Genomic DNA, 14,496 nt, shown 5'->3' on the forward strand with positions numbered 1-14,496 from the left:
GCGGTCTTCAGGGATGTGAAGCAATCTATTAATCTAACTCGCTTGTAAATCTGTAAAGTGTTGAGCAGTTGTATCAAATAATGAACAAAAGAATCAAATCCCTTGTCAAATTTTCATTCGGCATATTTAATAGAACATTTAAGAGCATCATTTTAGGATACAGCTTTGTTCAGAAAGACGGTGCCCACAGAATGGAAATGAACCTGAATGGCTTCGGCTGCATTTTTAAAGACTTAAGTTCTTCTGGCCTGACAATATTAGGAATTTTTTAAATCCACTTACAACATATTTCTACTTACAGCTGCTTTAGAAATACAGCCAAAGAGGGGGAGACTGGAAGGAGTGAGTAATGGCTTGTGCATTTATTTAAAATGCATCTTTCTTTTCTTTTTAAAAGGAGAAACACTGAAAAGTAGAATTCATTACAAAAACTAAAATAAAACATGTTATAATTTACAGGGATTTGTCTGAGGGGGCATAAATAGTAGACCAGATACTTCTAGATGCCATCACGGCAAAACTATACGCGACAACTCGTCTTAGAAAAATCCTAGAACAAAATCACAGCAGTACATTCACGCTGTGCCAGGAACAAACTCTGACCACCGGCCATACGAGTCCTCTGTCTTTGCCCTCGTCCATCCATCAGTGGGCTTTCCCCCCCCTTTTTTTTTTTTTTTTTACAGTCTCCAAGGCGGGTGGAACTCGATGGCGGGGAGAGGAGTGCAGTGTGTTGCTTCGAAGTTTCGCATGTACTTTCGTGCCTTGAGAGAAAGAAAAAGACAGCAGGGATGGAGGAGGAATGTGGAATGAGAGGTGTGGGAGGGCAATGAACAAAAAGTGCAGAACTTGATTATATTAGGTTTGGTCTATCTGGCTCAGTGCCTTACAAATCTCTCCCATCTCTTAAGGGTTTACACAGGAGGTGAATAGAGCCTAATTTAGAAGGCATTACCAGGGGAGGAAAAGCATAGCATTAGCTGTAATTGATGGCACTCCTCTTGTTTGATGTTAAATGACTTCAATAAGCTGAGCGCAGTGAAATATATTACACCAGTCAACCTGAGAGCACAGGTGAGCTGGTTACTATGGCGACCAGGAAAGTGTTCCTTAGTGGTAATGCTGTCTGAATAGCTGTGATTTTTTTTTTTTTTTTTTTTTTTTAAAATGGGGATGCAATAGAAGGGGGGGAAGGTAAACCAACCTAAAACGAGAAGATGGGGCTTACCGAGAAAAGGAAATGAGACGCTGAGCGTAAAAGGAGGAACTTGAATGTATTAAAATCAAACTTGGACAGATCAGATAAAGACAACAAGTGGCTGCCCTTTAAGCCACACAGGGGAATAACTGTTCTCACGGAGATGTAGCACACTGATAACAGCGGATGACTTCCTTACCAAGAATAGAGCCAGCTGCCGCCTTCCCTCTAGAGTCATATCTTCACCTGGTAACATTAACAGTGCATCAGACCGTATTAAAAACACTTTGTTTGTGGGGAGTTTATTAGCCTTTTAAATGTGAAAGCAGCCCAGGGCTTACCAACACTCCATGGAAACGAAACATCTCTGTCTGCCTGATAGGACTGCAGCACAGACACGCACCAGTCGTCATCCACTTCATAGCCACTGTACACAGACGCTGCAGACAAAGAGCTGGTGTTATTATACAGTTAATAATACAAATTTACGAGCAAGTTGGTGTCCTAAATATAGCCAAAATTTACACTTTGAATACATTTAGGACCACATGTTTTTGGACAATTACACCAATTTTGTAGCTTGGATTGGGAGTGAAGGGCAGACTTAGCTTGAATTCAAGCTGTTTTTAAAATACATTGCATTTACTGCTAAGGAATAACAGCCACTTTAAAACGCTGTCCTCATTTCCCAACGCTCAAAAGTAAAATGACAAAGTATAATACTTTAATGAAATCCTTTACATTCAGTTAGTACCCGTCCAGATACCATAGGCATCACTAAATGCCGTATTTCCTACCTTGCTCTGCCAAGCCTATAATTGCAGCCACCTTTAGTTACTGCTTATTTATGGCTCTTTGCTGCAGTGAGTTGCATGTAAAAATTGAAAATGATGCTCTATTTGTGTTGAGATCAAATGACTGCCATCCAATTTCTTTAGATTTAACCACTCTGGTCATTATCCCTTTGCACTGCGAAGTGCTACCTGATCGGTTTAACAGCATCTGGCTGAATCTGCAGCTCTGTATACGTCCCAGTTCATGTTGCCATTTCTAGCAGTCAGCAGTCACAAAAACATCAAACATCAGTGACCTAGTTACACTGTCATAACATTCCCTCCACCATGTTTTATAGAAAACATGGTATGCTTCTGTTTCTCCATAGGTTTACTCTTCCTCCCATCATTCAGACTTTTTATTTCAGGACTGTGCACATGTCCTTACTAGTTCTTGTGTGTAACCAGTGGTTTGCACCTTATTGTAAACCCTCTGTATTTACATTCACAAAGGCCCCTCTTGGTTATAGATCTTCACAATGATCTGCCTACCTCTGGTGAGTGCATTCCTTCTTTTTAAGAAAGAATCAGATTGTTTATTTGACCACTTCTAGAGTTTACATTCCCTCTGATGAGTCTGTGTTTTTGTCTAATGATGGTCTATAAACATCTCTCTGGTCTTCTCATTGAGAGTAAAACGCTACCAAATATAACTTCAGCTCCTATTGGTTTAATGGTCACTTAATAAGAAGGGCACAGGCCTCACCAGGCCATGAAACTGTAAACCACTGGTCCAATTACTTCTAAGCATCTGAAAACAGGTGATACAGTACTTTTGGTAAGCGTGCTTTTTTGATTGTTTGATTCAAAATCTCCTGTCAAGTGTGCAAACTGTTTAAATACCTAAGGGCATAACTGTAGATGTCCGAGTCCAACCACCACAAGGCTGGAAATTCCCTCTACAATAAATTCACTCGTTCTTAACGTATTTATGATTATATTGCAGAATCTGCCCAATTTTCTCCCATTTCACAACATTAATGCATCTCTCCTGGACCCAGATCAGGTTATCAATTTTCAAAACTTAATCACTTTAGTTTTTGGGCGGATCGCACCTCCAGTAAAAATTTCATGCAGGGTTGGCCATAATGTGACAAATCCATAAAGTTATCAAAAGTTTTACCCATAAAAACCTATTTAATTTAAATGACCTCCGAGTCAAAACAAAGGTTTTCTGCATTGTACAAATTCTGAAGGTGTAAACAGGTGCATGATCATCGTTTTTACAAACACGAGGTTGTGCGCTGTAACTCTGTACCTCGGGGTAAAATTTTCAACAAGGTCTACTGTAATATCCTGAGGCAAACGATCTGTGCTGTGAAGATTTTCAGCCGGAGCAACACAATCTGAATCATTTGTTGAGTAATCAGAACACAAGATCTGTCCAAGGAAACCATCACGAAGAGGAAATGTGAATTATAGTTTTTAGATGTTTAAAAGGAGGAGTCAGACTTTTACAATAACACCTTTTACTGTGCCACATACCTTCTTCTAATGGACTGGAGGCTCCGAGCCATTGTCTGACTACTCTGATCCCTTCATCTGTCATTATTTTGGGATACCTGTCCAGAAAAATGATATCGCCAGTTAAAAAGTGTATTACTCAAGTGCAAATTGACTGAACAGCGAGAACAATGAGAACATTGAAGACTAAGAGACCAACCTGAACTGTAGCAGCTTGAGCAGGAGGTCATTGCCTCTGTTAGACATGATGTCCTCAGGACCCCTGAAATGCAAAATAAAACTCAAAGGTTAATTACTTAAAAAAAAAAAAAATCCAACAATAAAAAGGTTATTTTAAAACTACATGTGAAACAACAAAATATGAATAGAGTAAAAATGTGACGACAGCCTCTCCTCACAGCGAGGAAACATAGGCGTGGCTGGTGCTACTGACTGCAGGACAATCACAAGGAAACTGCACAGGTCACCCTGCAGGAGGCAACCTATCTCCAAACAACGATGATCCAACTCAGACTGACTGCAATCACACTCAGACAGATTCTAAAGGTTTGCAAATAACTGCTGTCTAATTTATCTGCAGACAGAGCGCCAACAGATTGCAATCAATATGGAAAGGGTTGCGCTGTTAAACGCAACCCTTCGATGGGTCTCTTTGCAACAGGAGACTCCACTCAACTAGTTGCCAACTGGTGGTGTTCTGCTTGTACTCCTATATAAAGTAAGACTGCCGAGTGCCTTTAAGATTTTGTAGTTAAACTAACATCTTGTAGCAACTTTGTAAGAATTTGTGTTTTAAATCCATCTGAATCTGTCTTCACTCAGACTGCTGTATTATTCATATATTTAATCAAACACATTTCATCACATTACAAATTTTCACATTTAAATAATATTTCTTCACAATAAAATAAATAGAAGCAAGCAAATCCATTCACAGACACAAAACTTTCATAACCTTCACTGAAATCATGACTACAGGATGTTATTACTGGAAATAGTTTGGACTAAAAGCACAGGAACTTGTGAAAAATCCAGACAGTTATCATCATCAGATAAATACTGATTTTTAATCAGATTTTTAATGCTGTAAGTAACAAACACTGACTTTCCTTTCACGTTCCCTGTAGTGGTTACAAGGCAAACTGAACTGAAACACCCGGTGCAAGGGCTTCAAATCAAATATCGCTGCACTGAATATTTTCTGCAGTTTGAGTCAAAAGCTCACCTTGGCATTCATGTTCCCTGGAGAAATCTACAATACAGCTATCTCATAACTGTAATGAACCGAACCAAAGGAAGTAAGAAGTTCCGGTTACTGCTTATCCAAGAAATATGTCAATTTGTGACTGAGGGTGAACTTTCTACTTCTCTCTGTATTGTGAGAGTTTGCTTTCGTCAACTACATTATGGAAGTGCTGTGGAAATAAACAACTGTTTGCTTGGTACACAATTGTTAAAATCTTTTTTTATATTACTTACAATCTAATCCATATTAATCAACTTTCTTCTGAATGACTGTCCCTCACAACCGTGAAGCTTAAATAGGAGGGTTTAATGTGGGATCTTGTACTCACAGCCAGAGCTGTGTGCCTGAGAGTCAGCCACGTTACCAGAATCCACTGTCACTGCTATTATACAGACCTAAGAGTAGAAAAAAACCCTGAAGCTGTATTTAAAGCAGTCTGGAGCCTGAGCTTTTTATTTGTTTCTTTTAATTATTTTCTGCATGACTTTATCAACCTCTCAAATCGTTGAGGAGGAATTTTGGCCCACTCTTCTTTACAGCTTTGCTTCAGTTCATTGAAGTTTGTGGGTGTTTGTTTGTCCACAGCTCTTTTAACGTTTTTGCCACAGCGTTTCAATCAGATTGAGATCTGGACTTTGGACAATTGCAGCACCTTGATTATTTTCTTTTTCAACCATCCTTCTGTAGATTTGCTGCTGTGCTTCAGATCAAACCCAATTTCAGCCATGTTTAGCTGAAGAACAGATGGCCTCACATTTGACTCTTGAATACTTTGGAAAACAGAGGAGTTACAACTCAATGACTGCAAGGCAAAATGGTTCTGTGTCTGCAAAACAAGACCAAAGCAGCCCCTTCACCCCTGTGCTTGGCAGTTAGTATGAGGTGTTTGTGCTAATATGCCATGTTTGGTTTACACCAATCTCCACTTTGGTCTCATCTGTCTAAAGGACATTGTTCCAGAAGTCTTGTTGTTTGTTCAGATGCAACTTTGCAGGCATCTGGGAGGTTTTCTCCCGGCAAACCTTTCCAAACAAGCCACACTTGTTCAATCTTCTTCTAATTGTACTCAACTTTGCAGGCTTCAGCAAGTTAAATGTTACAAGTCCGAGCTGTAGTATCTCTGTAGGTTTCTTGTAGTGTCCCTGAGCATAGAGCATGCCCAGGATGACTCTGGGATGAATATTTATGTTCACTATGTTAATGCACACCTCTGTAGCAAATTCTATGGATGAAGTAAGGGTATACTATGGGTGATAATTCAGTGTACTTAATAATTATATATTATAGATACTTGTGTGTGTCAGTGTGTCCAGGTCACCAACTATCTTCCCAGGTTTTGGGAAACTGATATGGGGTAACTAGACATGCCCCATCTCCTTCATCTTTGAGCATTTTTAATTTGAGATGTCATTTAGCGCTTTCTTTCTCCTTCTCTAAATCCAGCTTCCCCTAAAAAAGTCCCCGCTTAGGAAAGTCCACACCGGAAATGTTTTATTTGTCACGCATTGGTGGTTGATGCAATTACCAGATATTCCAAGCTCTGGTTACCTAGGTAACCGTATCTCATGTCAACCAACAATACCCTTCATTCTCATTGATAGTTGCTTTAATTGCTCACCCCAGTGGTGAGAAAACCTGCCCACTTCATGTCACCAGCAATCACTGAACTTTCTGTGGTCTGACTGCATCATGTGTGGACATTTCTGCAGTGGGCTGGGCAGTAAAAAGCAAACCTGCCATGCTGAGCCATTTGAAGGACTTTATAAGTTCCATGACATGTGTGGACTTACGTTGTGGTGATGATCTCATCTCTGGTTCTCCTGATCAGCAGGACTGGTCCCTGGTATCTGCACAAAGAGTTGCATGCGCTTGTGTTAATCATCAACCACACAACTGTGAGCAATCCACTAAAAAAAATGTAGTTTTGCTATTGTTAGCGGCTGTATTACATAACATTCAGTGATTCAGAGTTTGACTTTTCACGATTAGTGTCACTGCAATCAGACTGTCCCACTCACTTAAGAACCTGCGCAGCGTTGTTGAGGTTCATGTATTGCCTAACTGTGTGTTGTACTAACGGCCCTGAAAGAGACCAAATACACTCAAGTTACTGACTTCTACAAAAAGTTGCTACATAGAGTTTGAGATCTTTAACATCTAGGACTCACTCCAGCTGTCAGGCATGACCTTGAGGGCCAGAGGCAGGAGGTCATCAAAGGAGGCATCCAACACTAATGATTGGATCTCTGGATATGACATCACTGCCCAGCTGGCTAAAAAGAGAAATAAAGAGACAGAGGAACAAAAAAAAAAAAAAAAAAAAAAAAAGAGAGAAGAAAACACAGATAAGGGATAAACATAAGCCCGAGGAAGGACTACATACCATAATTCACACTTAACATTAAAGTGCTGATCATGTACTGTACTTCAGCTGAATACCCAAAAGCTAAAGAGAGTGCCGCGCACACACAAAGCCTCAGGATAAGGTTGACTAATCTTAATTTTAGCGATTTATTCCAGCCATGCTCTGACGAGGGCCATGAGGCTGAAACATTAGCATGTTTGTTGACATGGTCAGAATAAACAGGTGAAATTAAGATTACTCTACAGTATCCTGAAGCTCTGTGTGGGTGCTACATTTTTACCTCTGGGTATTCAAGGTTAGAATTAAAAAAAATTTTTAGCACAAAAAACTGGAAAAAAAATTAAAAAATTAGCATGTGTTGTTCTTGTCTTTGAGAACCTGTGAATCCTCCAATAGACCAGGCATATATAACAATGTCGCTGAGGCTGAATCCCAGTTTGTGTACTGCAAACTGGATCACCACATCCATGGCGTTGGCCTCATTCTGGGGAAACGGCACTCCCTGAAAGGAAAATACAGGTTTAAAAAAAAAAAAAACCCGCCCATCATGCATGACTAAATTAACAGGCTCAACCTACACATAAACAATGACACTTTAAGTAACCTCCCAAATGATTTTATCTTTAATGGGAGTGTACACGTTCCTCTTGAACAATACTCCCTGGCTAAAACTAGAATTTCCACATACTGGTATTTTCCACTGAGCTGTTTATTTGTTCTAACTCAAGCACACAGCAGTACAGTATGCAGCACATACATTGTAGACCTATTTTATGATGATAAAAAAATAAAAAAAATAAAAAAAATAAAAATCTACCAACACTGCTTACCGTGCTGCCTCCAAAGCCAGGGTGATTCCAGCCCAGTACAGAGTAGCCACCTACAGTGTACATCAGCACAATACTGAACTATAACTGCGACAATTTCCCACTGCACGAAATTTAAATGTCACTACAAAATATTTCAGCTCTTGGAAAGTAAAGCATTCCTTACCCTCCAGCGGCGTATTCATGCAGCCCACCTCATAAAAGCCTGCGTTCCCCTCACAGCAGATGACCTGTGGCAGAATTAGAGAACCAGCTGTAACGTGACCAACGCGACAGAAATGATGTCGGACCCTGGAACAAGCCCAAGGCATAAAATAACAAATCACTGCAGACATTTACCAGAGTCTGGCCATTCTGTCCCCCATCTCTCCTTCGATCCACAAACATTGTGTCAATCTCATTACCGTCACAGGCCACCAGCTTGTTTCTTTGGCCGTCAAACTGTGACAAAGTGGGACAAAAATGATTGAGTGTGTGCATTTATTATACTCTATATGAGAAACCAAATATGCTTCTTTCCCACCTCTTCTATTAATTTAGCCTGACCCTGCTGCAGCATTGGTCTCATGGCTTTCTGCAGTAAACCCACAGAACCGGGGTACAGCATCCTCCTCCCAAACGTGTGGGCAATGACAAAACTGCAGACAAAGACAGATAATGACACTGTGGCATAACTGCTAACAGGCTAAAAAATATTTTCAGAAAAAAAAAAAAAAAAAAAAAAAAAAAAAAAGGGTTGAAGGGGATGGAATAGGATGCCTAAGGTTAAGAGTTTGTGCTCCATTGGTGCTCCATTGGTGCGTTGCAATTAACAAATCATTGATCAGTGTTACCCCTTTTCCACAGATGTGGTGTTGGGTCCAGGCATTTTCACCACAAAAGATATTATTTTTTATGGAAGAGTCTTCCACACAAAATTCATCAATTACTGCCAGAGGCTGCACCCGATGTGCCCATGGAAATTACCCAAATTTCCACTTGCTGTGATATTAACAATCCATTCTTAAACATGCAGAAATGGATCTCAACAGGCAAGCCTGCATCAGTACCAGCACAGACACCATGTAGGTGGAAAAGAGATGTAACACAAACTCTGCATTTACCTGATGATGTGGCATGGTAAAGTGCGGACAGAGTGGAGGACACTGTCTGCTGCTCCTCTTAATCTGGGCTCTGGCCTCAGCAGAGAAACGCCAGCCTTGGACAGCTTTCTGTCAGACAGGTAGTCAAAGGCTTACAATGAATCAAGTGAGCCACAAAGCATTTGACATTCAGTGGCTGTATTCATCCAGTGTACTACCCAGTGCTTTGAATTCATATATTTAAAATAAGCAGAGAAGAGAAAAGCAGCAACCTCAGGTTCACTACAGATTAAACAAACTTACGGACTGCTGACTTCAGTCCAGCTGAAATCCAAAGGCCAATGTGAGAAGTCAAAGTCATAGCATCTCAGTTTTTTCTGGAAGGAAAGCAGAAAATATGTCTTAGTCATTTATCTCTCTTAATTCTCAAAACAGTATTAATGTTGAGCTTCTGAGTTCAGCTGCTATGATCTCACCTTGCTTGCTGGGGTGTGATTCTTCTTGGTTTCCTCAAGAATTGTGATAAACTGAACATAATCAGTGTTCCTAAATCTCCCCCACCCTTTGGCGATAAATGAAAAGAGCAAAGGGAGGCAGGGGGAAAGCAAAGACAGATGGAGTTATAGCAAAGTCCATGTGAGACACAAAACACATTTCACTGCAAATCCTCAAGGGTACGTTTAGTATGCCTCGTGGGTGTAGACCTTGTTCAACTGTCTCAATGGTAATAAAATCTTATTGGCATGCAGCATACACAGCATTGGTTTTGATCTCGAAAGATGAATGAACTGAATTACTCATCGTCTCCCAGCGAGTTCAAATCAGCAGCCTCACCTCTAAGACAGGCCACTCCAAGAAGACACACAAGAACAGTTCCCACATACTGACTCACAGGAACCAGTTTACTGCTACAGATGAAGCCTAAAGACAGACAAAGTAACAGTGATGCAAACACCATCATAGTGTACCCCTTCATCTGTCTGCCAGACTCGAGGCTCATTAACAAGCACTGATAAAAAGATTCACAAGCTGACAGCTACCCTACAACCATGTGCATAAATCAATACCATAAGCACTTTACACTAAGGAGTAACACACAACCTCAAGCAATTACTTTCTTGATGCACAGTCTTACTGGGTGTTTCAGTTGATTAGCTTTATATTATTCCCACATGCATGTGAACAGCAGTTCCTAAGTACATCTCCTAATGGTAGTTTTCCCCCCTTTCTCAGCAGAAAGAGAAATATGGCCACATGTGTCTAAGTGGAAATTATGATGATGATTATTTGAAACCATTCTAAGCAAATTAATGAAAAAATAGCAGTGAGAAGGAGGTAATATTCTGTAGTAAAACCTAAAAGAAAATATCAAGTGAATAAAAAAAACAAATCTTAAATTACAAGTAAAAACTTGAATATTCTTTGAGATACACATGAACCCATAAATGCATCTGAAAAAACCCTAAAAATCTGAAATTAACGCCTTTTTGTTAATTTTTTGTGACCACATTTCTTCATTTTGCAGGGTCGGATATCATAGATGGTAAACACTGTTATTGCATCTAATCAGGGAAAGCTTTAGAAAAATCATTAATCTTATGATTTGAGGACAGAAGGGTAAAATCAATATATTAACTTTAGTTAATATTTATTTTATTTCTCCGTGCACTCTCAGTGCTCCAGTTTATTTTTTTAATATGACTCTCTCAGGTTATGCACCTGTTTTGAAGCCTCGCATTTCTTTAAGAGAATAATTAGAATGTTCACATTTTGTACTCATAACTACTTTTCATAATATCTATAATGTCTTTACATTAGATTAATTACCATGTATTCTACCTTCAGTCACAGTTTCAAATTATAAATAACCCCAAAATGGTCCTAAAGCTTTTGAAAACGACATTCACTAAACCCATGAAGCTCACATTTTAGAAGTACAAAGAATGAGAAAATGGCTTCAGTGCTTCTTTTTTAATTTGCCATTTTTCACTGAGAGTACAAAGGAACAGAACTGGACAAAGAGACTGGTATAATTATATGAATCTATTTTAAAAAAAAAAAACACACACACACACACACGTAATGTAGAAAAAACCAGAACAATGAAAAATTCCCACATTAAATAATCAAAGTGATGCTCAAAGCTATTTTTACTGTGCATCAAACAAAAACTACTTGCTTCACTTTTTTTCAGAGCCAGCAAAATAACATCATTATTATTATTATTATTATTATTATTATTATTATTATTATCATCATCATCATCATCATCACAATGTATTATAATATATTCACTAAATTATCATCTGGCATCGTGAGACTCATTTTTAACTGCAACTTGTTGGAGCATCAACATATCTGGCACAAATAACAATTATTATCAATTCATTTAGCAATTATTTACTCCAATCTATAGATTAACTCAGGTCTTTTAAACATCAAACAATAGTGAAAATGTCTATTAAACATTCCCACACCCCGAGGCAGTGGCTTCAAATGCCTGAAATAATTTCAAATTTACAAAAATAACCTTCCCACTGGACACTTCCTCCATTAATCACTTATAAAAAATGGCTGCTGACTAAATTCCAGTTAACCAGATAATCAACACACTGACTAACATTTCTAATAATTTCAGCTGTAGTCACACAATTCATGAATCAGCCTACCTTTCCTGTAAAGATAGCAAAGAAGAAGAGGAGAGCTGTAGTAGGACAGAGACCATAGTGCTGAAGCCTGGAGGAAGAAATCATAAACAAATCACTAATCATTAATTTAATCTACTTCTGTTTAACTCCACCTACTTCTTTCTATACAGTTCATTACGATATAATACTGACCCAGCCAAGAATGCTGTCAGTGTGTCTTTCCAGACCCCTAGGTTGGTAGTTCCATCCCTGGCAAAAGAGAAGGAAATACTGATCATATCATGCATCAATAGTTTCCCTGATGTTACGTAAAATCAAGTTATTAATAGAAAGAGAAAGGTTCTGAGTTATGCGTGTTCACTCTGTACACCTAAAATTTCTATTACAGCTCTGAATCATGCTGCCTGCAGAGGCTTTCTGATGACTTGGTGGTGGTGGTTGGGGAACTGGTGGATAACTTTATGAAGTGGTGTAGCAGGAAGCAACTGCTACTAAATGTAAACAAGACTGAGAAGGTAATGGTCAAATTTGAACATTAACATTACGCACAAATACCTGCTGAGCACTTAATGACCTTCTTCACAGCACACAGAAACTGCAGGCAGCATCTTTGTTATTCATCTACCTTTCTTATTATAGCTGTTTGCAAAGCTGCTGATTGCTTTTTAAAGTTTGAATGCAAAGGCTAAATGTAGGCAGAAATATATGGAACCAGGATCATCTGTGGAAGCTCAGCTCAGTCAATGTATGCAACTAGAGATCTTCAAGCAGTCTGTGGTCTACTGGTGAAGAGATGCCAACAGGATCAATAAAGTCATTCACAAGGCTGCAACAATCATTAGGAAAAAGCTGAACACATTTCAGACAGTGAGATGAAGGTGGTCAATGAACAGATTTCTCCCCATAAAAGACAAAACATCCTATTCTGTCTATTATTCATTACACACAGAGTATGGAAACCGAGTGCTGGTTCCAAATTGTCCAGCCCTCAGGAATCGTATCAATAACAACATGTTTTTCTGACAGTTGGAAAACAGTGACATCACATTTATGTCACTGTGGACCTTCTGCACATCTTAATCTGCACATCTCTCGTTTTACTCAATTTACAGATCATAGACTCAAAGATAAAATTGATCTGGAATCAAAAAGCTAATCAACTGCTTTAGTCTGACTTAAAGGCAAAATTGATAATAGCATTAGTATCAATCTGCATTCACATTTCCAACACACTCATTCGCCTCTGCTGACAGGAAGCATTAGCTCTATAGAACTGCACACTTGTGTGACAGGTGAACACAAAGTTGTACTCATGAACGTAAACATCTGTACATATTCATACTGGATATATTATTCACTGCTTTGTTTTTGCACATCTGTTCCTATTGATCTTTTCCCTCTCCCTTTCAATCATCACCACATATAGTAACATGGCCACTTTATTAGGTGCAACTGCAGGTAGAACTATTTAGGCATGTAAACAAAGTGAAGACCATCTGCTGAATTTGAATCTTGTTCACATCTTGAATCTTGACACACATGGCCTACAGCTGCTTTAGACCACACCACGTGCCACTCTTATCAGCTAAGAATAGAAAAGGAGGCTAGAAATTGCACCGGCTCGAGTGTGCGGGATATTTTCTTGGTATACTTTGGGCGACTAACTAAGCTTTATTTAAAAACCACAGCCTACCCCAATATTGATGCTGACCATGTCAATCCCTTTATGGCCACTGTGTACCCTTCTTCCGATAGCTGCTTCCAGCAGTCACCATATCACAGAACTCAGACCTTATCAGTTTGGTTTCTTAAATATGGCAATGAGCTCACTGCACTCAAACGACCTACCACCCGCTCAACCAAAACCTTTGAGATGTGGTGAAATGGGATTCACATAATGCATGTAAGGCTGACAAACTTGCAGCAACTGCGTGAAGCTGTCATAACAGTACGAACCAAAATCCTTGAGGAATGTTTCCAGCACCTTGTGGAATCTGTACCACGAAGAACTAAAGCGAAACAGGGCCCAACCCGATACTAGCAAGGTGTACCTAATAAAGTGTGTAAGTCTATGTAGAAGTGTATGTATTCGATGCTGAGCGTCGAATTCTTTAGATCTCCAGCTCTCATTTAATTTCTAGGGATACTTTTAATTAATTCTTTTGTGGTTGCGGTGTCATTTCCTTCGCATCACTTATTCGATCTATCGTTAATTTCATGCAAGTTAGCAAACGTTAGCTTAGCTGTTAGCATTATAATTTGAAGACAGAATGTATTCTACAATTCTGTCTTCCCAAATGCTTTTTACAGTTTTTATGCCTTTAAATTGTCCCTGTTTGAGTTTAATATTTTTATTCAATTTATTTGTTTCTGTTTCGTTCCTCCTGGGTTCTCCTCGGCTCCTGGCTAGCGTTAGCAGAAGCGGTTTGACATCATCGAAGATAGATTGAATTTAAATGACCGCTCCTTAGACGACGAAACAAAACACAACGAGACCAAGGAAAGCGTGTCGTTGCGTTCTTGTCTTTTCATTCATTTCTAAAATGTCATTGCAATGCAGGGTTTCAATAACAAACACCTGACACTTCCGGGCCGCAGCTGCAGCTAAATGGAAGCGAAAGGATTAATTATTGCTCAATCTTTCGCACTCAGCTGCTTTAAAAATCATGCAAAATACTGTACACATCCGTACCCTCCTTCCCGATCTCCCGTCAGGTCGAGACTGGTCCGGGGAACGATGAATTCGTTGAAGATGAGGCCCTAAAACACAGCGAAGCCACATCCAGACGGCCATTCTTCCACTACGAGAACTACGGAAGCCCGTACCCACCAA

General features: G+C 39.4%; 1 protein-coding gene across 1 annotated transcript; it reads right to left on the reverse strand.

Annotated features, from left to right (window-relative positions):
• Positions 1–102: 102 nt before the first annotated feature.
• Positions 103–14,479, reverse strand: abhd16a (abhydrolase domain containing 16A, phospholipase). The gene is made up of 20 exons (XM_085423328.1): positions 14,356–14,479; positions 11,856–11,912; positions 11,685–11,751; positions 9,850–9,936; positions 9,492–9,577; positions 9,319–9,392; positions 9,037–9,144; positions 8,457–8,571; positions 8,273–8,374; positions 8,100–8,163; positions 7,937–7,986; positions 7,485–7,608; positions 6,910–7,014; positions 6,760–6,823; positions 6,532–6,588; positions 3,695–3,757; positions 3,517–3,593; positions 1,540–1,638; positions 1,398–1,444; positions 103–764 (listed from the first exon to the last, which is right to left on the reverse strand). The coding sequence occupies exons 1-20, from the start codon at positions 14,455–14,457 to the stop codon at positions 681–683; spliced, it is 1,632 nt and encodes a 543-aa protein (XP_085279454.1). The 5' UTR covers positions 14,458–14,479; the 3' UTR covers positions 103–680.
• Between the last annotated feature and the right edge of the window lie 17 nt (positions 14,480–14,496).

Source organism: Rhamphochromis longiceps, linkage group LG11 (genome assembly GCF_057381845.1).
Source record: "Rhamphochromis longiceps isolate RC_006_pf linkage group LG11, R_longiceps_female_GT1.1, whole genome shotgun sequence".
Taxonomy (NCBI): Eukaryota; Metazoa; Chordata; class Actinopteri; order Cichliformes; family Cichlidae; genus Rhamphochromis; species Rhamphochromis longiceps.